Genomic DNA, 23,316 nt, shown 5'->3' with positions numbered 1-23,316 from the left:
CCCTAGATAATGTTTTGTGTAAAGGGGAAAATGTACCATGTTGCTATTACATTCTGTCTAGTTTCAGTAACTTTGATATTATGTACCATGCTACTCAACAGTTCTGGCGTGTGTGGTTTTTTGTGTTATGTTTTTGTTTTTGTTTTTGTTTTTTTTGTTTGTTTGTTTTTGTTTTTAACTTATTTTGACAGGTAGAGTTAGGAGTTAGACAGTGAGAGAGACAGAGAGAAAGGTCTTCCTTCCGTTGGTTCACTCCCCAAATGGTTGCCATGGCCAGCGCTGTGCCGATCCGAAGCCAGGAACTAGGCGCTTCCCCCAGGTCTCCCACACTGGTGCAGGTGCCCAATCACCTGGGCCATCCTCCACTCCCCTCCCGGGCCACAGCAGAGAGCTGGACTGGAAGAGGAGCAGCCGGGACCAGAACCCGGCGCCCATATGGATGCCGGCGCCACAGGCAGAGGATTAACCAAGTGAGTCACAGCGCGGGCCCCAACAGTTCTGGTGTTTTAAAGGCTCCGATGTGCTTCCAGATGCATGTGAAATAGATAAGGCAGGCTGGAACCATCATGCTATTCTTGAAATGAAAGACAGAGTCATTTACAGATGCTACTACAGCAGTATGTCTATTTTTCTTCTAAGTTTCTATATTTCATAAATCTGGAATTCATGATTTGCACATGTGTTTTTTAACTGAAAATTTCATTTCAGATTTAGGGAGTACCGTGGATTAAGTACATATCTATTGTAATGATGTATAATATTCAGTAGTTGAAATCTGTATTTATTAGAATTTTAAGTAAATTCTCATACATGAATAGTTTATGGGGGAGCTTAAGATTGATTAGTTTATCCACTCTAACAATTCCATGAAAGATCATCACTTTTAGTACTTGATAATACAATATAATCAACTAAATAGGTTAGTGTTTTCCAGAAATATCACTTTAAATAATCAATAAGTAGAGTTTTTAGGCCTAGTGTACTAACAATTGAATAGCAAAAATTCCATAGATAATATGTTATTATCTTAGGACACTGCATGTTCTTATTTATCTTATTTATCTGCTATATTTTATTACCCAAGCAGCTCACATTTTTTCCCAAGGGACTATGTAGCGTCACTGTGAATAAATGACCACTAGGGGGCAATATTGCCCATTTTTAAGCACCTAATTATGGCTGTTTAAGTAAGAGGAATACAAGAAAATGAACAACACTAAACTCTCTATAAAATAATTCTCTGAATATTTTATTAAATGTAATTACAGTTTTTTTCTACTTAAGAGACACAGAGACAAAAAATAGAGAGAGCTAATGCCTACTGGTTCACTCTCCAAAGGCTTCACAACTGTTTTTTGTCTGTATGTTGAGAAAAAAAAAAAAAAAAAAACCTGGCTTTGGATTACATAAAAATGTTTATTTTTCTTATTAAAATTTGTCAATGTTTTTCAAATTTTTTCTAGCACTGCAAAAAAAAAGATTTTTATTCTGTCAGGCCGTTTATATTGGTTTAAGTTTTGAGCAAATAGCCTGTTTTTTCCATATGGGAAGCCAACTATATAAGTACATTTATTAAATAAAGCATAATTATGTATTTCATCTTTCAATAATAGTCATTCTAAAAGTTATGATTTGATATTTCATTGTATCATTGTGGTTAGTTTTTTTGGTTGTTGTTGTTTACTAGAACTCTAAAACTATCATGCCACATTTCAACTTAAGCTCTCTCTTTCGTGCATTTTAAATAATTAACAAATATGCATTGATCCAATGGTTAACTAAAATAATGTATTATTACTTTTGCAATAAAATGACTAATTCCTGGACTCTAAATTGTTGATTTCTAGCTTCACTGAGTTATGATCACAGAAGGTGATTTGTTACATCTTTGTTATTTTTACTTAAGAGTTTTCTATAGAGGGCTGGTGCTGTGGAGCAGTGTGGTTAAGCCACTACTTGCAATACTTGCAAACCATGTGGACCCGGTTCAAGTCCCAGCTGATTTACTTCCAATCATCTCCTTGCTGGTGTGCCTGGGAGGGCAATGGAGGTTGACCCCAGTGCTTGGGCCCCTGCCACCCAAGTGCAGATCTAGAGGAAGCTCCTGGCTTCTGACTTCAGCCTGGCCCAGCTCTGGCCTTTGCAGCCATTTGGGGAGTGAACCAGCTGATGGTTCTCTCCTTTTCTCTCTCTCTCTGTAATTTTGAATTTCAGATAAAATAAAATAAAATCTTAAAAAAGTTTTCTATTGGACCAAGAACATGACTGACTCTTTAAAAAAAAATAAGCATGTTTTATACACGCATTCCTAAATATATTGTAGATATTGAGATAATCTACATATAATTTCTTACTTTTAAAAATTAATTCTGAACTATTTTAAAGTTTTCCACAATGTTATTTCAAGGTTTATTTCATTTTTTTTGTATTTTCTAAAACAACTTTATTCATTACATATATTATAACAAAATTCCCAACCCCTGGAAATGAGCTAAAAAATAAGCAAAATCCACTTTTCATCTCTTTGCTCCCATTTCCTTCCATTCCCTTTTAAATAAAAGGGAAAAAAAGACAAAGGGAAAAAAAATACTCCTAAGTGCTCCAGGAAAAAGAGGAATTTACACTGGAGTCACTGGGATCTTCTGCCTACAGAAACCTGCAAAGACAGACACTCAAAACAGAAAAGGAAACAATATGGATCACCAGAAAATCCTGAGGGGCAGGAGCCCAAAAAGAAGGTCCAGTGACTGGCAGATCTGGCAGAACAAAGGCAGGCAGGAGGGGACCGAAAGAAGCAGGAAGACGGAAGGAAGGTGACAAGCAGAAATTTGGCGTCCTTCCATAGCCCTGCGTAAAAACAATCCCTCCTACCACCCATGCCCACCTACCCTTGAACAGCACCCAAGGGAGTGGGGTGGGGCAGGGCAACACAGGTAGCAGCTTGCGCAGTTGAGATGTGTCCATGGTGATTCTCAGAGTGAATGAGCAGCCCCTGCCCCACTCCCTGGGCCTTCCCTTACTCCCCAGAGCAGGTCCCTCCCCAGCAATTAGTTATGGGAATCTCCCCCTTTCCACATTACATTTTGTGTGTGTGTGTGTGTGTGTGTACAAACATACATATATACATATATAAAATTTCTAAAGATTTTTATTTTAAGATGTATATATTACATTACTTAACATGCCAACTTTAGGATGACATATCTTTTTTTAAGAAATTTATTTATCTATTTGAAAGTAACAGAAACAAAGAATCAGAGTAAGAGAAAGATCTTCGTTCTATTGCTTCAATCCCCAAATGGCCACTATAGTCTGGGCGGAACCAGGTTGAACCCAGGTAGCTGGAATTCCATCTGGGTGACAGGAACCCAAGAACTTAGGTCTTCTCTCTTGCTTTCCAAGGAGCTAGATCAGAAGAGGAGCAACTGGGACTGAAACAGCACTCCAATTAGGGATGCTCGCATTGCAGGCGGCAGTTTAATCAACTGTGCCATAACACCAGGCCTAGGATGATGGATCTTTGGTTTGAAAACTTATTTTCAGTATCCAAAGACCACTAGCTATTTGTGTTTTTCTTCTATATAATACATACTTTCTTGCTTAAATTGCTCAATGAATTTCTGGCCATAAATTTATGTGATTACACATCAATATTATATTTTTTATTCACTTAGCTTCTTATTCTGGACAGAATACTGCTTGATGTTTAATAAACACTATATTTCATTGCCCTTTTATTGATTGTTTTTATTTATTATGAATGTTGGATGTGACTTAAAAATACCTCTACTTTCTTGTAGTGAACTAAGATTTTTTTTTTATATTCTGTCCCTAACAAGCATATAATAATACAGGAGATTAATAAATGTTATGTACTAATTTCTATTAAATCCTCTATTAAAGTATTAAAGAGTTGACAGCTAAATACTTGAAAGTGATAGCAATGGAATGTTGCATTAATCTGGGGTAACACCATAACCTTAAGGCCCAGAATTTTTAAGGAGTGGAATCTTTGACATGGTATTTTGAGGATTTCAGAATCCTGTGAGTGAACTTTCAAGATTTTGCTGCATGCACCTTAACTCAACACTGAATATCAATGAAATAAAGCTCTAGTATCTTGAAACCCCCATGATTATAATTTTAATATAAACTGTACAGTTATGATTTTAAGTGCAGCATCCTTCATTCCAAAGCTTCAGCTGTTAGTAGCCAGCACTGTGGCACCGTGGCCTAAGCCTCTGCCTGTAGCATGGGCATGCCATATGGTGCCAGTTCAAGTCTGAGCTGCTCCTCTTCCCATTGAGCTCTCTGCTATGGCCTGGGAAGGCAGTGGAAGATGGCCCAAGGGCTTGGACCACTGCACTCACATGGGAGACCCGCAGGAGGCTCATGGCTCCTGGCTTCTGATAGGCTCAGCTCCATCACTTACAGCCATTTGGGGATTGAACCAGTGGATGGAAGACCTTTCTTTCTGTCTCTCCCCCTCTCTGTCTGTAACTCTACCTCTTAAATAAACAAAATAAAAATCTTAAAAAAAAAACACTTCTAACTGTCAAGTTAAAAAAAAAAAGTCTAAAGTACTTTCTAATATACCTGCATTCATACAGTAAATTTTCCCTTTCTTTTTTTTTTTAAGATTTTATTTATTAATTTAGGAGGTAGAATTAGAGAGAGAGGGAGAGACAGAAGAAAGGTCTTCCATCCACTGGTTCACTCCCCAAATGACCACAACTGCTGGAGCTGAGCAGATCAGGAACCAGGCACCTCCTACGGGTCTCCCATGTGGGTGTAGGGGTCAAAGCACTTGGGCCATCTTCCACTGCCTTCCCAGGTCCTAGCAGAGAGCTGGATGGGAAGAGAAGCAGCTGGACAAGAACTGACACTCATATGGGATGCCGGCATTGCAGGTGGAGGCTTAGCCCACTGCACCAGAGTGCTGGCCCCAGTATATTTTCTTTTCACACATTAAATATTACATTTTAAAAGAGAATTTTGGGGTTGGTGCTGTGGTGTAATGAGTTAAGCCTTCACCTGTGATGCCTTCATCCTATATGAGTTCCAGTTCCTGTCCTGGTTGCTCCACTTCCATACCAGCTCCCTGTTAATGCACCTGGGAAAAGCAGTGGAAGATGGTTCAAGTGTTTGGGCCCCTGCACTCATGTGGGAGACACAAAAGAAATCCTGGGCTCCTGGCTTCAGCCTGGACCAGTTTTAGCCATTGTGGCCATCTGGAGAGTGAACCCATCTTTTCCTCTTTCTCTGTAACTCTGCCCTTCAAATACACAAATATTTAAACAAACAGAAAAGGAACTTTTATCTTACAGTAAAAAGCAATTATAATTAATAAGAAATGATAAGAAGAATGATTCCTGAGACAGGTTATGGCTGACTTGTCAACAATGGATGTATTAATCTGTTACCATGTCTGTATGGGATGCTGTTGCTTCCATTCACTATGATATATCCTCTTTGGCTCAGTCCTAAACTAGTTTAATTTTCTGATATAGCAGACATTTGCATAAATTTATAAAGCCATTCATATATTTTTCCAAAGGAATAAACTAGGAATCACTTTTGCTCATATAATGTAATTCTATATTGAAAATTTCTGGCATATGTTTGAATACTGAAAAGAAATATTTTGAAATTGAGCTGACATTCCATGTTTACATTACAGCCATTGACATAAATGTCTTGGTTGCTAATAGTCTTTCTTTCAGGTGAACAATGGGTTGGATATTGTATTGCATTACCCTGTCACTCATTCATCATCTTATATTAGTAAGTTAGAGAATCTATTTGTGAATAAATATCTTTTTATTTTGTAATTACATGTAGTTCTTTATACATTTGCCTGCTGAAGCATAAGGAAGAAGCAGCTGTTTTGTTTGAAAGTGATTTTCCAATCCTGTGCTTGACAATATCTATCTTACTTCTAGTGCTGTGTAAAAAAGGTCCCTTTGAAAACTATGCCAAATGTTTATTTTGGCCTACGATGCTACGCTCACATTTTTTTTTTTTTGGACAGGCAGAGTGGACAGTGAGAGAGAGAGAGAGAGAGAGAGAGAAAGGTCTTCCTTTGCCATTGGTTCACCCTCCAATGGCCACCACGGCTGGCGCGCTTCGGCTGGCACACCGCGCTGATCTGAAGGCAGGAGCCAGGTGCTTCTCCTGGTCTCCCATGGGGTGCAGGGCCCAAGCACTTGGGCCATCCTCCACTGCACTCCCTGGCTACAGCAGAGAGCTGGCCTGGAAGAGGGGCAACCAGGACAGAATCCGGTGCCCTGACCAGGACTAGAACCCGGTGTGCCGGTGCTGCAAGGCGGAGGATTAGCCTACTGAGCCACGGCGCCGGCCCTATGCTCACATTCTTGTAGATGAACTACGCATTTTGAGTTTCTGCAGTCATACAAGGGTGTATGATTAGCAGAATGCCATCTAAATTTCATACTCTACTATCTCCAAATTCATAATAATTTCTAACAAGAAGTATTATATTTTCATTCTACATTAAACTCCACAGATAGCATAGCCCATCTCAAGCCTATTGAAAATGATAGCTTCTACCCGACTCACCTGTGCAACAATTTCCCAACAGTTTAGCAGGATACACAGAGCTCATAAATGAATTGCTTTGAGAGTACGTGAAGAATAACCCAAACTTTACAAGCTTTTCACCTTTGAACCATATGGAAATCCATGCAAGTAATCTTATCAATGCTCCTAACACTTAGCTGTCACATAAAATACAAGCCTCACTACTCATCCACTTTTTCTAATAAAGCTGTGTCCTTCTATCTCAGCCAACTTTCAGAGATCTTCAGTCTGAAAATTGCAATGTCCCTGCAAAAAAAAAAAAAAAAAAAAAAAAGCTTCACACTTGATATGGCCTATCTTGTAGCCCACTCATAGGTAGGATATTTACATTCTTTTCATCTTTGACAAGTAGTATCCAGAAATATCTTGTAGTATCTTTGTAAACTTACACCATAATTCTCTCATCATCAGAAAAAAAAGTTATTTTTCCTTGGAAGACTCAAGTGACTTCTTTATGTACCTCAGATTGCTATTATTATGTCCTCCAATAATCAAAGACATTAAGAACTCTCAAATCCAGCAAAATCCCTGAGAATATTCAATTTTTTATAGATGACTCATCAAGCCATATTATTACTGCCATCTTCTCCTGCCTTCCCATACACATTAGAAGGAAGCTGGGTATGAGGAGGAGAAGCTGGGACTCAAACCAGAACTCTAATATGTGACCTCAGTGTCACAAGCAGCAGGGTAACCCATTGTTTTACAATGTCAACCCCTCTTCTACCATATTTTAATGATAAAATTAGATAAAGAGCTATTTTATTTAAGTGATTTAATGCTGAAATTTTTCTATACAGGCAGATTTCATCCTAGAACTTGGGTTTTGGGGACGGTGCTGTGGCATAATAGGTTAAGCCCCTCTGACAGCACAAGCAGCGCATATAGGCCCCAGCTGTTCCTCTTCCAATCTAGCTCTCTGCTAATGGCCTGGGAAAGCAGTGTAAGATGGCCCAAGTACATGGGCCCCTGGACCCATGTGGGAGATCCAGAAGAAGTTCCTGGATTCTGCCTGGCTCAGACCCATTTACTGCAGCCATTTGGGGAGTGAACCAGTGAATAGAAGATTCTCATTCTCATATTCTCTCTCTCTCTCTCTCTGTCCTCCTCCTCCTCTCGTAACTCTGTCTTTCAAATAAATAAAACATAAATTTTTTAAAAAATTCTTTTTAGAAAAGAAATAATGCTAAACAAAGTTGTTAATTTATACATTATTCACATTTCTAGTTTATGGCATTATGAAGCCTGAAGATTTTTCTGCAGTTCATTGATGAAAATGAAGTAAAATGTTTAACATACTTGGAGAAAAAAATGTATGAAATAAGTAAAATAATGTGACAGATCATAGGTGTGAGAAAAGACATAAATGAGTCTTCAACTTCAGTTACAATTTCAAAAAATGCATTAATTGGGGGGAAATTACATTCAGAGAAGATTTTATGTTGTATTGTTTAAGAGTCTCTATCCAAATTTAGTTTTATAATTGAAAAACTGTTCTTCTGATAGATCTATTTAAAAATCATAGGGTGTTTGAATGTAGTTATGGAGAATAATTATATGTACATATTTTTATCTCTGGACAAAGAGAAGAAAATGAGCTTTTTTTTCCCCTGTGGAAAAAAATATTCAGTAGTGGTTCCAAGTTATCTGGTACAACACAAAGAGGACTCAGTGAATAGGATAGCACACTGTTTACATCCCTTCCACACCATTCAGGTAAAGCTTCTGGGCAGTATCCCTGCTTTCCAGCTGCTCCTCTAGTGTTGGCAATGGAGATAAAAGTCAAAATTCCCTTGTGTTTACATGGCAAGGCCTTCTGAGCTTCCCGTGCAGAGCTATTTACTATAAAACTATTCAGCTTTCTCTGCCTTCTCAGCCATTGCCAAGAGAAAAGCAGCAAAAGACTTGATGTGAATATTTCAGCATCATGTTCTGCAAGACAAATACCAATGGATGATATCATGGAACATATTTAAAACCTTAAAGAAAGGAATAGAAGAGGATACAAAAAAATGGAAAAATCTTCCATGCTCAAGGATTAGAAGAATCAATATCATCAAAATGTCCATTCTCCCAAAAGCAATTTACAGATTCAATGCAATACCAATCAAAATCTGAAGACATTCTTCTCAGACCTGGAAAAAATGATGCTGAAATTCATATGGAGACACAGGAGACCTCCAATAGCTAAAGCAATCTTGTACAACAAAAACAAAGCCGGAGGCATCACAATACCAGATTTCAGGACATACTACAGGGCAGTTGTAATCAAAACAGCATGGTACTGGTACAGAAACAGATGGATAGACCAATGGAACAGAATTGAAACACCAGAAATCAATTCAAACATCTACAGCCAACTTATATGTGATCAAGGATCCAAAACCAATTCCTGGAGTAAGGACAGTCTATTCAATAAAATGATGCTGGGAAAATTGGATTTCCACGTGCAGAAGCATGAAGCAAGACCCCTACCTTACACCTTACACAAAAATCCACTCAACATGGATTAAAGACTTAAATCTATGACCTGACACCATCAAATTATTAGAGAACACTGGAGAAACCCTGCAAGATATAGGTACCGGAAAAGACTTCTTGAAAAAGACCCCGGAAGCACAGTCAGTCAAAGGCAAAATTAACATTTGGGATTGCATCAAATTGAGAAGTTTCTGCACTAGAAAAGAAACAGTCAGGAAAGTGAAGAGGCAACCAGCAGAATGGGAAAAAAAAATATTTGCAAACTATGCAACTGATAAAGGGTTGATAACCAGAATCTACAAAGAAATCTAGAAACTTCACAACATCAAAACAAACAACCCACTTAAGAGATGGGCCAAGGACCTCAATAGACATTTTTCAAAAGAGGAAATCCAAATGGCCAACAGACACATGAAAAAATGTTCAAAATCACTAGCAATCAGGGAAACACAAATCAAAACCACAATGAGGTTCCACCTCACCCCGGTAAGAATGGCTCACTTTCAGAAATCTACCAACAACAGATGCTGGAGAGGATGTGGGGAAAAAGGGACACCAACCCACTGTTGGTGGGAATGCAAACTGGTTAAGACACTATGGAAGTCAGTTTGGAGAGTCCTCAGAAAGCTGAATATAACCCTACCATACAACCCAGCCATCCCACTACTTGGACCAAAGGAAATGAAATTGGCAAACAAAAAAGCTTTCTACACATTAATGTTTATTGCAGCCCAATTCACAATAGCTAAGACCTGGAACCAACCCAAATGTCCATCAACAGTAGACTGGATAAATATATTATGGGACATGTACTCTATAGAATACCATACAGCAGTCAAAAACAATGAAACCCGGTCATTTGCAACAAAATGGAGGAATCTGGAAAACATCATGCTGAGTGAATTCAGTCAGTCCCAAAGGGACAAATATCATATGTTCTCCCTGATCAGTGACAACTAACTGAGCACCAAAGGGGAAACATGTTGAAGTGAAATAACACTATGAGAAACAGTGACTTGATCAGCCCTTGTCCTGACTGTTGATGTACAATTTAATACTTTATCCCTTTTAGTATTTTTTTTTGTTCTAGTACTATTGGTTGAACTCTGTAATTAACACACAATTATTCTTAGGTGTTTAAATTTAACTGAAAAGTGATCCATGTTAAATATAAGAGTGGGAGTAAGAGAGGGAGGATATGTACAATTTGGGACATGTTCAATCAGACTTGCCCCAAATGGTGGAGTTAGAAATGTGCCAGGGGATTCCAATTCAATCCCATCAAGGTGGCATGTACCAATGCCATCTCACTAGTCCAAGCGATCAATTTCAGTTCACAATTGATCACACTGATAGGTCTAAGAGTCAAAGGGATCACACAAGACTAATGTCTGCAAATACTAACCGATAGAATAAAAAAGGGAGAGAATGGTCCAACATGGGAAGCGGGATACACAGCAGACTCATAGAATGGCAGATGTCCTAAATAGCACTCTGGCCTCAGAATCAGCCCTTAAGGCATTCAGATCTGGCTGAAGAGCCCATGATAGTATTTTAGGCATGGAAAGTCAAGACACTCTGGCAAAAACAAAAACAAAAACAACAACAACAACAAAAAAAAACACAGAACCTAAATGAAAGATCTCTGCGAGTGAGATCCCAGTGGAAAGAACAGGGCCATCAAAGAAGGAAGTACCTTTCTCTGAAGGGTTGAGGGAACTTCCACTTTGACTATGACCCTGTCTGAATAAGATTGAAGTTGGCAAACTCAAATGGCCTCCATAGCCTTGCAGCTCATGACTAGAGCCTAGAGAGATTATTGATGCCATCAACAAGAGTGTCAAATTGTTAAGTCTACAACAGGAGTCACTATATACTTGCTCCTCATGTGGGATCTCTGTCCTTAATATGTTGGCCAATGTGAAGTAATGCTACAACTAGTACTGAAACAGTGTGTTACACTTTTTGTTTCTGTGTGGGTGCAAACTGATGAAATCTTTACTTAATATATTCTAAATCGATCTTCTGTGTATAAAGAGAATTGAAAATGAATCTTGATGTGAATGAAATGGGAGAGGGAGTGGGAGATGGGAGGGGTCGAGTGGGTGAGAAGTTATGGGGGTGGAAGCCATTGTAACCCATAAACTGCACTTTGGAAATTTATATTTACTAAATAAATGTTAAAAAAAATTTTTAAAAGTAAAAATATTGACCAAAAAAAAAAAAAGAAACTTAAAAAGTGACTGAATCCAGCATCTGATGCAGGGCAAGTTAGAATCAAATTTTATTCTGGGTATGGATATTGAGTAGAATGGCTATGTTTAATGAAATATAATATACAGTGATCAGCTTTGTCTCATCACAATATTTTTCATCCAAACAATATTGATAAGTTGCTTTTTCTTTGCTCTATGACTGAATCTTTTTTAGTTATCAAATTATTATTCATATGCTTCTCATTTATGTATCTGACACTGATATAACCCTATCTTGATTAATGTACCTTAAAACTAGTCTGAAACTCAGGTAAATTAGTCACCACATTTGTTCTTCTCTTTCAAAGTTCTTTTGCTTATTGTACTTCTTTTGATTTTTATGCAGATTTTAAAAAAAGCTTGTCAATTCTTATGAAAAAGAAAACACGTAGAAATTTCCTTTGGAGATAGTTCAGTTTTTAGATAAATTAGTAAAGAACTGGCATCTTAATAAAACTGGTATTTCTATAGTATATTTAGGTCTTTAATTTCTTTCTATAATTTTGTTGCTTTTAGTGTATGAATCTTTCTTGCACCTTTTTTCAAATTTATTCTTAAGGATTACCCATACCTTACTAACATTACTCACAAAATGTACTATTTTTGTAATCTCAATTATTTAGTGTTAACTTATAGACAGAAGGTTGCATTTTTGCATGTTGATTCTGTATTCTGCCACTTTACTAAAACTCACTCATTTTTCTAGAGTCCACTAAATGTTTCCATAAATAATATGTAAAGTTTTATTTTTTTCATTTCTACATATAAGATCAACTTTGTCTACAAATGAAAAGCTGACTTTAGTTTCTCAGTTTGAGAACTTGGCTGTAGTTTTTTTTTATAGATTCCTTTTATCAGATAGATGTTCTGTGCTCTGATATATACTTTGATGATAATATATCCACTCTACCCTTTTGTGATTAATTTTAACATGTGAAATCTTTTCCATACTTCTACTTTTAGTCAAATTATGTGTTTATATTTATATTGAATTTAATAATTTTAAGATTTATTACTGCATTCGGTGCTGTGGTGTAATGGGTAAAGCTGCCACTTGCTGTGCTGGCATCCCTTATGGGCACTGGTTGGAAAAATGTCTGTCCCACTTCCCACCCAGCTGCCTGCTAATGCAGCTAGAAATGCAGTGTGAATGGGCCAAGCAGCCATATGGTAGACCCGGAGGAAGTCCTGGCTCCTGGCTTCAGATGGGCCTAACTCCAGCTGTTGCAGCCATTTGGTGAATAAATCAATGAATGGAAGATCTTTCTCTCTCTGTTTCTCCCCACTCTCTGTCACTCTGCCTTTCAAAAATAAATAAATAAATAAATCTTTTTATTTGAAAGGCAGAGTGACAGAAAGATGGGGAGACAGAAAGAAATCATCCATCTACTGACTGACTCCCAAAATGACTGGAATAGTTATGCTAGGTCAAGCTGAAGCCAGGAGTCTGAAATGTCATCCTGGTCTACCACTTGGATGGCAGGGGACCAAGAACTTGGGCATATTCCTCTGCTTTCTCAGGCATGTCAGCAGGGAGCTGGATTGAAAGCAGTGCAGCTGGTACTACTACTGGTGCTTTGATACAGGATGCCAGCATGGTCCCATAGAACACAGTTCTTCTAATCAGCATAAGTGTATTACTTGTTTGTACAATCTGATAATGTTTGCCTTTTGATAGTGGGCTCACAAACCAGAGACTTTTACCATAATTTTTTACATAGCTAGGCTTCAAACTATCACACTCTGTTTTCTATTTCTTCTATCTTTTCTTTGATACAATTTCCTTTTCATTTTCTTTTTCAGGTTATTTTATGAAAAATTTCATCTTCTTTTATTATTTACAAGGTGTTTTTCATTTTTTTTATTTTAATGATGCTTTAGGATTTACAATATACTCCTTGGAATGATGAACTGCTTCATATTTAACATAAAACCCCTTACTACTATTATTGTTATTCACTTATATTACTTGTATGTTAAAGACCTCACAATATAATCTGCTCTTTTTGTTTCAACCATCAATATTCTGTCAGATTTTGGAAATAGAAATAATGAGGAAAATATTTTTAGCCCACATTTATGTGTTTTTTCATTGTTGTTGCTGTTTGCCTTTCCTTCTTTTGTATAGTTTTTGCTACCTGATGTAATTTTCCTTGTGTCTGAAATATTTATTTTCATAGTAGCTCAAATTTTTCTACCTCTTTGCTGCCTGGTCATCTTTGATTGGATAACAGACATTACAGATTAAACTTCGGTTGCTGCAGAATATTTTTGAATTTGTGAATGATTCTTGAAATTAATTCTTGTCAGAGTTACATTACTTTCAAACAGATTGACATTCTTGGATCTAGTTTTCAGGATTTGCTAAACTGAACCAAAACAGTACTTGTCCTAGGACTAGATATCAATCAATGAGGCAAGAAACTGCCAAAAACTTTTTCCAACCCCATGAATCATGCAGTTTTCTGTTCTGATTGGTAGAAAAGGACACTATTCCTTCTAATTCTTACAGATGGTTGTTTCCTAAGCATTAAAACATGTATCTGTCATTATTTTACTGAACTCTGATCTGCTTAATATCCAAGAGAGCCCTCTCTAGATTTCTGCACCATTTTTGTGACAGGATGTTTTGTCAAAGTGATGAGATTCACAGGATTTTCTTTCAGAATTGATATTCTCTTGGAGTCTCACAATCATAGAACATTGTTCTCTCCGGTCAAGCTACATTTGTCAATCTTTCTTAACATTTGTGTTGATGTACTCTCAAACTCTGTCCAAAAAACTTCAGCAAAGGTAGTTAGCATCAAATCTATTTAGCGCAACAGAAATTTTGCCTATACTTGAACAACAAGATCTACAAAACCATCTTTAATTCTTCTCATATTATCTGTTTATATGCCAAAGCTTTTAGTAAAAGTTTTGAACAGCATTTTCTTAAATAAAAAAGATTTTATTACCTGACCCAAACCAATACATGAATTCAACAGCATGGGATTTAAAAAACTACAATAAAAATACTTAAGGTTATTATGGATGGCAAAATAAAGTCAATAGTATGATGTAATGGTAATTATCTTTAGACTCTTGCTAAACTGTTGGATTTCTCATGATTAGAAAATTTATTTCAAAAATATGATGAGATTGCAGTTTTCTATAAATTCCATAAGACCTTTTGGAAAAAAATGAAATTTGACTTAATATGTAGGTGTTGGATATCATCTGCAGATATATACTTGTCTTTTGAACCTTGGAAAAAACAAACACAACTCTCTGATCACTATCATATTCTATATTATCCAAATGCTCGTGATTTTGATTAATTAAAGATAAGTATTTATTTTTCTAAACAATTGACAATAATATTTAGAGCAATTATTAATACAGTTCAAAAAGTATTCATTGGAAATTTATAAATGAAAAACAGAATATGGTTCTTAAATTATCACTCTTTGTTATAATGTAATATTGTAATTTTCATTTCATCTTATTCTAATATTATATTCACATCTTTCTCAGATAGCTCTGGGGCACACAGTGCCTGAAAAATCAGGCTTGGTGGTCTCATTTCTTTTTCCCTTATGATCTTCTTAGTTTGCCTTAAGCAACTAGCCCAGAGGATCAAGTGCTTGGAAACTGTGGGCTTCAGAGTAGAACACTATGTAATATTGATAAATCCATCTTGAAGTAAGTTAAAGAAGCTTTCTCCAAAGACATATCATTTGTGCTAGTTCTATTTTATATAATAGTAGGCTACCTAAAACCCAAGCTTAGAATAAATTAACAAAGAAAATATAAGCTTAAGTAAAATCACCTCACTATACCTTTTTTACAAGCTAAAATTCAAGATAGGAGAAAAGGTAAATATTATTTCATTGTACCGTTCCATTAAACCATAGTTCAAGAAAAAATTTCCTGATAGATCATGATTTATTTTCTTTTCTTTATTTTTTATTTTATTTTATTTTATTTTATTTATTTATTTTTTGACAGGCAGAGTGGACAGTGAGAGAGAGAGACAGAGAGAAAGGTCTTCCTTTGCCGTTGGTTCACCCTCCAATGGCCGCCGCGGCTGGCACGCTGCAGTCAGCACACCACGCTGATCCAATGGCAGGAGCCAGGTGCTTCTCCTGGTCTACCATGGGGTGCAGGGCCCAAGCACTTGGGCCATCCTCCACTGCACTCCCTGGCCACAGCAGAGAACTGGCCTGGAAGAGGGGCAACCGGGACAGAATCTGGTGCCCCGACCGGGACTAGAACCCCGTGTGCTGGCGCCGCTAGGTGGAGGATTAGCCTATTGAGCCAAAGCACCGGCCATTATTTGTTTTCAACTTTTCAATTGATTCTTTTTGTTTCCAAAGTGACAGGTTCAGGTCCTTATAACCTCTGTGAGATTTTAATGGTGTGTGCTATGTTTCAGTGACACTTCTCTTTCAATATTTCTGACTTTCAGAAGCAGATTTTCAAATCAAGAGGCTACCTTTTGCTTTCCAAACATTTTTTTTTTCTTTCCTAGGTTATCCCTGCCTACTATTGATTAATGATAAAATAAAATGCGCTGAATGACTCAAGGCATGAGTGTTTTCCAAGGTGAACTACGTCTTTTTTTTACTGAGCCTTATAAGTAGTCTCCATCATTGTCATTTTAAGTAGTCTGTTTAAACATTCAAAGACATAATTTCCACCAAGGGAATAAGGAACTGTTCATTCATAACCTTTGATAGAGCCCTGTTTTTCCTTTGTTCTTTGTGATTGTTTATGAGAGAAAAGAAGTGTGAAGAAAATGAAGCAAAGAAAATTCAGCAAAATTGTGTGGAATTTGGTACCTGGGGTTAGATACCAAGGTTTAAAAGTCCAGCTATATGACGTGCATGCCTATGATTCTAGGCAAATTAATTACCAAAGCTATCTCTCAGTCTTGTAATTTATGTAATCATTATACTGATGAAGGCATACATAATTGCACCAAGATGATAGGGTGCTAACGAATTTTAACTTACACGACATAAATATTCAATGCATTATCTGGAGGAAAAGCAAGTTCTTAATCAATGGCAGTCAATATTATTACTACAAATATTTATTCATTCATGAGTATTTGAGTAACTGCATGGTCAGACAAAACATTCTTCTCCACCTGGCAATTTCAGTAAAGACAAACAATAAGATCAATGCAGATATTGATAGTTGGTTACAAGTTTTCATTAAGACTCTTGAGCAAAATGTAGACATCATTTACACTAACAACATAAAATACAAGCTAGGAATTTGGGGAGGGGGGTCACAGAATGCTTCTGTGAGAAAGGTACAGAGCTTTGATCCAGTACATTTCAATGGAACACAAGAATTAACTCTGGCTTTTAAAGTGTCCTTTGAGAAAGCAGAGATGCTATAGAAGAAGAAACAAGTTTATATGTCCTTTGGCAGGGGTGCAGGTGGAGGGTGAAGAAATGGTGGCTTGGTGAAGGATATTGAGTCTGGAAGGCAAAGGGTAAAAGAGTAGTTTGATGAGGGAAGGGCCTAAATACTAGACAAAGGGAAGGGTGATTTAGGGTGAGGTAGACCACGATTAGGATTAGATTGTGATCAAGGAGTGGTAGACATTCTTTGGAGAAGCAAACAAATGAGAGCAAAGGATGTGAAAAAATGGCTCAACTTTATTTTACAATATCCACGGACTTTCTATTGGATTATAAGAGGCAAAGATAATGAGGGGAGGTGATACAGATGGCAGATACAGAACTCCTATTAAAGGAGTGAAGGGGTATAGTAAACTAGATTACATTAACGTAAAGGAGATGAAGGGATGCAGAACAAATACATGAAAATTTACTAACCAAAAGTGACAACATGGGGAAATTTTGAAAATGATGTGCAAAGAGGAGGTTGAAAAATATAATCTTCACACAACTTATTACATAGAGAATTATTCTCTCAAAGAAGACAATTAAGCACAAGAGAAGGGAGATTATAATTTTGATTAGATCATCAATGATAAGATTATCAGTTTTGTACAAGTATTTAAATAGTTTCTATAACATCCACCAGAAAAGTCAGATAGAGAGGTGGATGTGTGATACCAGAGGTTCAAAATACGAATCAGTTTATGGAATCAGATGACTGCACTCTGCAAGAATCTAGAGACTAACAAAGCAAGCAGAGAAAACATGACATCTCACAGCACTATAAATTGCAAGGATGAAATACTGTTCTCTGGTTTCTTAGTTTACTGCACACAAATATATTGTAATCTGAATATTCAAGAGGTTATTCAACTTTTTTAACTTAAGTTTCAACAGACAAATAGAAAAAAATAATGATTGATATCACATATAAACAACTTACTATTCTAAAAGTTAATATTCTTAATGATATTATTATTGAAATGACAAGGTTTTGGCATTTATTTAAGGTAGGGTAGGGTACTAGTATTTAGTGTAGTAAACTAGGAAAAGGGAAAGATTGAGTTTTGGCAGTTCATTGTTTTACCATTGTGTACTTGCTAACTTTCTGGTTCAAGTCCATAATGATTTGACTAGATTTTCCCCCTGTGTTTTCTTCATCAACTGAGCTTCTTTTCTAACACAATGTTTCCTATTTGTATAAGACCAAATCAGTAAAGCGAAGATTAAAAAAGGAATATGCAGAACATCAAAGGGGCCAACTCTTGTTACAGGAGAAAATGAATTTAGCATAGAAGTCAAAATCAATACAACCAATGGTAAACACCAAATGTAGCATCAAAGTTTGGTGATCTACTAACCTATCTGTTAAAAATAGCATTCATCTTGAATACTATGTAGCCTTCCTGGATGTGTTGTTACAGAAACAAAATTTAAGTTCGCATTACAGATTCTTTCACATAAAATTATGAAGTACAATAGAATTTCCTCTCGATATTTCACTTTGTAAGTGCAATGATTCCTCTTCTGATCATACATTAAAATATATATTGATAAAAATGAATTACTGTTTACTAATGTGGTTTTCAATCAATCATGGGTGCAGAGTCAATGCTCTATGAAAGTTTAAGAACCAAACACTGTAATTGCTAGCATGTTTCTAGTCAAAAATTCAGATTCAGCTCAAACAGTTAATTGTTTAGAAGATTTTTAAATAAAATTAGAGCTCCTTTTCAATAGTGTAAACATCCAAAAATATCCTAAGATGTCCTGGTTTTGACAATAAAGATGGTTTTGTTTGAACTTGAATTGTTTTCTGATTTCCTGTCACAACCCTTTGTGAATAAAAACAATGAAGTATATTCAAAAGTAAATGACTTGAAGTTAATTCTTCAAGTGGATGTGGATTTTACTCCAATCTGAGATACTAGTTATTAGTTTTATAATTTTTAATTCTTTATAATTCTTTAACTTAGTAGAAGTATCATCATTTTCATGTTCTCCAAAGTACATAAACTCTTCAAAAATTACAAACAGGCCTAATTTACTTCAAAACAGTTTTTGCTGTCAAAGAAACTCTTTAAAAATATGAAACAATTCTGATATTTAAAAATTCCCAGAAGGTCAGATATTTGAAGGTGGTATGAATATTTTAAAAATACATAAATAAAAATTTGTATATACACATACTCACATATACTCTATTTTGTGTGTTTTCTGATAAATACATTTTAATAAACTAGTAAGTATCAAGCATTTAAAATAACTTGTTCCCTTTCACATGTAAGGTGAATTGCTAGACATCTATAAATAATTTCCCCTCTCCCTTAGAAAGTTTTATATTTACTGAATTAAAAGATAAAAAATGACACATTTTGTTCTTAAAAGTCTAAATTAGAGGTAACTACTTAATGCATAAACCAAATAATTTTGTGGCAATTATGGTAACCAAAGTTATAATCATTTTGGTAAAATATCTTAATTGAATAATAGTTCAACTTTTATCTAAGTCTTCTATATAAGGAAAACCTTTGGTATACTTGAAAACTACACATTAAACATTGCCCCCATTAGAATATCAATCTTAGATTATGTTAACCATCATAGAACATAAGAATATGCTCAAGGCTGTTAAAGTTCAAATTAAAATCTATATAATGCATATAAAAGAAAAATTGTGAGAATAATTTATGTATCTCTATTTTCACAATCATCAACATAATTAAAGAGCTTTTGTACATATCATTTTGTGTTACATATACTTTCTGCAACTTCTGCAACCTAATCAACTCTCGAAGCTACTGATTCAGTCAGCCACAAGTTTAAAAAGTTGTTTCTGTTTCTGTTATTGAGAGGTAATTAAATTTAATTAGCATATTTATTAGCTTTTTTTACTTCTATAGTTCTTCTTCAATAATGTATTCTGATATCATAAATCTAAATGCAAATCCTTTCATACCCTCATTAAATGCCAAACATGGAAATGCTGTAGTGTAGAATAATAAACCAATTCCCTGAAAATGTAAAACAGAAGGAGTTTCATATGTGTGTGAAGGATGTTCTATAAGTCTTCAAAGCAGCAGAAGCCCACACAAAGGAGTGTAACATTAGAAATAAACTAGAAATAAATATTGACCTGCTTACTTACTAAAGATACAGAATTCCAGCATTGAGCCAATAAATCATGACAGCTAAACACCGAGGGGCTCAGCTACAGTTTAATTCTAAGACTGCAAACAAGGCAAAAGTGACTACAAAGTAAAATGACAAAAGGGAAGTTGAGATAGAGTATAGCATTGTTTTGGGATGGGGGGATGAAAGAAGATAATGTCACTAACCAGTGGCCTCATTTTCTGCACCTCATTACTCTTGGATTATAGATGCAAGTCACATGTATCTTAGGTAATATGCTCTCAGTTACTAGACCAATGCATGGGATGCATTTTGATGGACTTTAAAGCAAAATTCACTTCACATGAGATTATGGTATGATTATTTAATGACAGAACATTATGATCTGAAAAACATGAGAACCAATCCATTCAAAGATTTACCAAAATGCATGTATGTTCAATTGGTGGTCACAACTTTGAAAACTTGCAAAAGAAAGGGTCATATATATGAGCCAATAGAAATTAATGAGCAAATTTATAATGAGTATTCAGCACTGGGTGTCTCTTAACCCTAATTTTCAACCTGAAACGACTTAGATTTAATAACCACAAGAAAATACAGGAAGAAATGAGTGGAAATCGGGAGAGCTTTGGATGTTCCATGGAGACTTTACTATACCTGTGTCCACATGCTTCACCTGTTGCCTGGTTCGAGTTGGCCGGCTCCACTTTGAGCTCTTGAAGGACCAGCCCTTTCTCTTGTGGTCCAGGGAAGTCCATGGAGTCCTCTTCTAGGGACTCCACGTAGAAGAGGGTCCTGGCCGGCTGCTGGGTGCCCTGCCCCGGAGCCCCTTGCTGCAGCCTGGTGGCAACTGGCAGCAGGGTGCCATTCAGCGTATTGAAAGAAGAGGAGGAAGACGATGGGGAGGATGACGAAGAAGAGGAAGAAGACGAAGGCTTCTTCCAGAAAGTGCCGACACTGCCCCTCTCCTGGCTTTTCAGCAGGCGGCTTTGGCTGGGTCCCCAGTGCTCAAAGCTGCCGCTGCCGTCCTGTTGCAGGCAGCCGCCCCCCGCCGGGCCGCCCGGGGACGGCGAGGGATGGCTGAAGAGTTTCCAGCGGAGTCGCAGGATGTGCTTCACATCGAAGTCTTTTCGCCCGGAGCCTGACATGCTTTACGCAGTGAAGGGAAAGGGACCTCAGCTCGCGGCCAGCAGGCGGGGGAGGCGAGCACAGCCCGGGGGCGGAGGAGGCGGGATGTGCCCTCTGCACCCCCTGAGCCAAAGGAGGCGAGGCGAACACCCGCGAGCCAACGGCGAAGGTGCGCGGATCAGCCCCGGTCAGGTCCTACAGTCCTGGGCTGGGGGAGACCCCCGGGCCGGGAGAAGAGGCAAGCGTGGGACGCGGAGGACTGAGACTCTTCTATCCCCGCGCGGGGGCCCCGTGGTTATGGCGAGGAGGGAAGACCCTGAGGCTGGAGATGAGCGAGGGAGGGAGCTCGGAAGACAGCAGCAGCTGGATACACCTCGCCGGGATGCTCTCGAGGCAGAGCCTTAGTCGGGAAGGTGCCGGCGCTCCTGTCCTTGCAGCTGAGAGTTCGGTGCCTGGAGAGCACGGAAAGAGCCCCAAGTCGCGCAGGAGAGCACTGCCACCACCAGCAGCTTTCTCCGTGCACCTGCGCCCCTGTCCCCGGCCTCTCCGAAGATGCCCCCAGAGCTTGTCGAGTGTCTGAGAAAGTCAGATGCTTTCTGCAGTGCGAGAAGGGGTGGTGTTATATAGTCAGTTTGTAAAAGCGAAAAATAGATATTCCAGAAAATGTAAGGAGGCAGAAGGAAAAGCCCGCCCATGAAGCTGTCAAGGTCCTCACAGTACAATTTTCTCTCTGCCTCAGCGCCTCCTCCTCCCCCGTAAGTGACGCAGATGTGCTCTGGGGCCTATACCGAGAGATGGAGGGAGGGAGGGAAGGCTTCAATCTTCTTTATGCAAGTGAGTCTGCGGCTCTTATTGTCCCCTTGCGTAGCTCCTGTCACCTTTTTTCACCTTCCTTCCTCACTACATTACTGTGTAGCAATAAAAGTAAAGCAAACAGGCATTATGCTGTAGGTTCAGTAAACACCGGACATGAATCACGGCAGTGTAAACTTAATAGGATGCCATCGGCTTGCAGGTTGCAGGTTGCAGGTTAATGGCTTGAATTATTTAATAAACCGTATCCTTTAACCTTTACCCTTCGTATCCCTGTAGTAAGACATAGAGGAAACACGGATGCTGGCATCAAAGTGTGACGATCCCTCTATCCTGACACTTACACTCACATTGTAATTTTGCTATTAATGCACTCAGGCAGCACTTCACCCCAGGAGGCAGAGGCACAAAGTAGAAATCTGAAGATGGGCTTCTAAATCCAAGGGCCAGTGTTTTGGTTGCACAGCCTCAGAATGAAAGCTGATTTCAGTGTAAACCAAGAATGAAATAAAATGATAAAAGAATTTAAAGGCATAAACTTCGAGCTCATAAATCACCATATAAATTGCATGGAAGACTTTAAGCAATAAGTGGGTATAGCCAAAGGCTACTTTCCTGCAAATGGATAGTTCCAGAAGGGAGCGTGAATTTTTCCCTTACACCTGTATCTAGGATGATGAGGACTGTGATCCAAGTTAGGTATAAATACTTGGGGGAAAATTATCTTTTTTTAAAATAAATATTTAAAAATGGAACCCCAGCAACCTCTGTTGAAGGCAAGGGAGCCAAGAAAGTAGTAGGCTCCCTGATTCAGCTAGAGGTATGGTCATTATCTATTCATGAAATTCACAGCTTCAGCAGCCCCTCAAAAAGGGCACAGGAATCAAGCATTGCTGTTATGTTACTGCACTGTTACCCCACAGCTGAGCAGCAAGCTAAAGCTGAAGAACTTCTTAGACAAAGTTGGACATTTTAATAATAAAAAAAACAAAATGAGGCACATAAAAGCCCTACTTTCAAAGAAGAAAAAAATCACCGTTGGGGCACTTTAAATATTGATTTATGCCACAACAGCTGGACTGTAATCCCCTGTGCCTTGATTTTTCTCTCAGTATTCAGCGTTAAAAAGGGAAAAGCAAAGAAAAGCTCTTTAAAGAAACAATGGTGACAGATCATTTTTATCCAAGTATGGAATCAAGTAAGTAGTTCCCTTAGGGAAGAAAGCAGTGAATGAAATCACACATCGCAAACAAGACAGGGAAACTTTCCATCAGAGGTAATGTAAAAATTTGAAGTTTATATAATTAAATAATTTCCATAGAAATAGATGCTTCATGGATTTTTTGCTTGATATAATTGATTCATTTAAAATAATAAAACATACTTGTATAAAGTAATCTTGTATCTTCATTTTTCATTGACTAATACTATTATCATTAAAACATACAAAATTTTTGCTGTTATTTTGAAATTTATTTTCACATTTTTTCCTTTGTGGTAATTTT

The 23,316-nt window shown here is 37.4% G+C and overlaps 1 protein-coding gene across 1 annotated transcript in view; it reads right to left on the bottom strand.

Moving 5' to 3' along the window:
• The window catches only part of KLHL1 (kelch like family member 1), a 419,379-nt gene extending 397,514 nt beyond the window's left edge, over positions 1–21,865 (bottom strand). The window contains exon 1 of the mRNA XM_002712985.5: positions 20,528–21,865. Within this exon, the coding sequence (XP_002713031.1) occupies positions 20,528–21,018 (491 nt within the window). The 5' untranslated portion in view covers positions 21,019–21,865. The remainder of the gene's footprint in view (positions 1–20,527) is intronic.
• Between the last annotated feature and the right edge of the window lie 1,451 nt (positions 21,866–23,316).

Source organism: Oryctolagus cuniculus, chromosome 9 (assembly GCF_964237555.1).
Source record: "Oryctolagus cuniculus chromosome 9, mOryCun1.1, whole genome shotgun sequence".
NCBI lineage: Eukaryota > Metazoa > Chordata > Mammalia > Lagomorpha > Leporidae > Oryctolagus > Oryctolagus cuniculus.
Note: the sequence above shows the minus strand (reverse complement) of the source record. Positions and strands in the feature narration are given on the sequence as shown.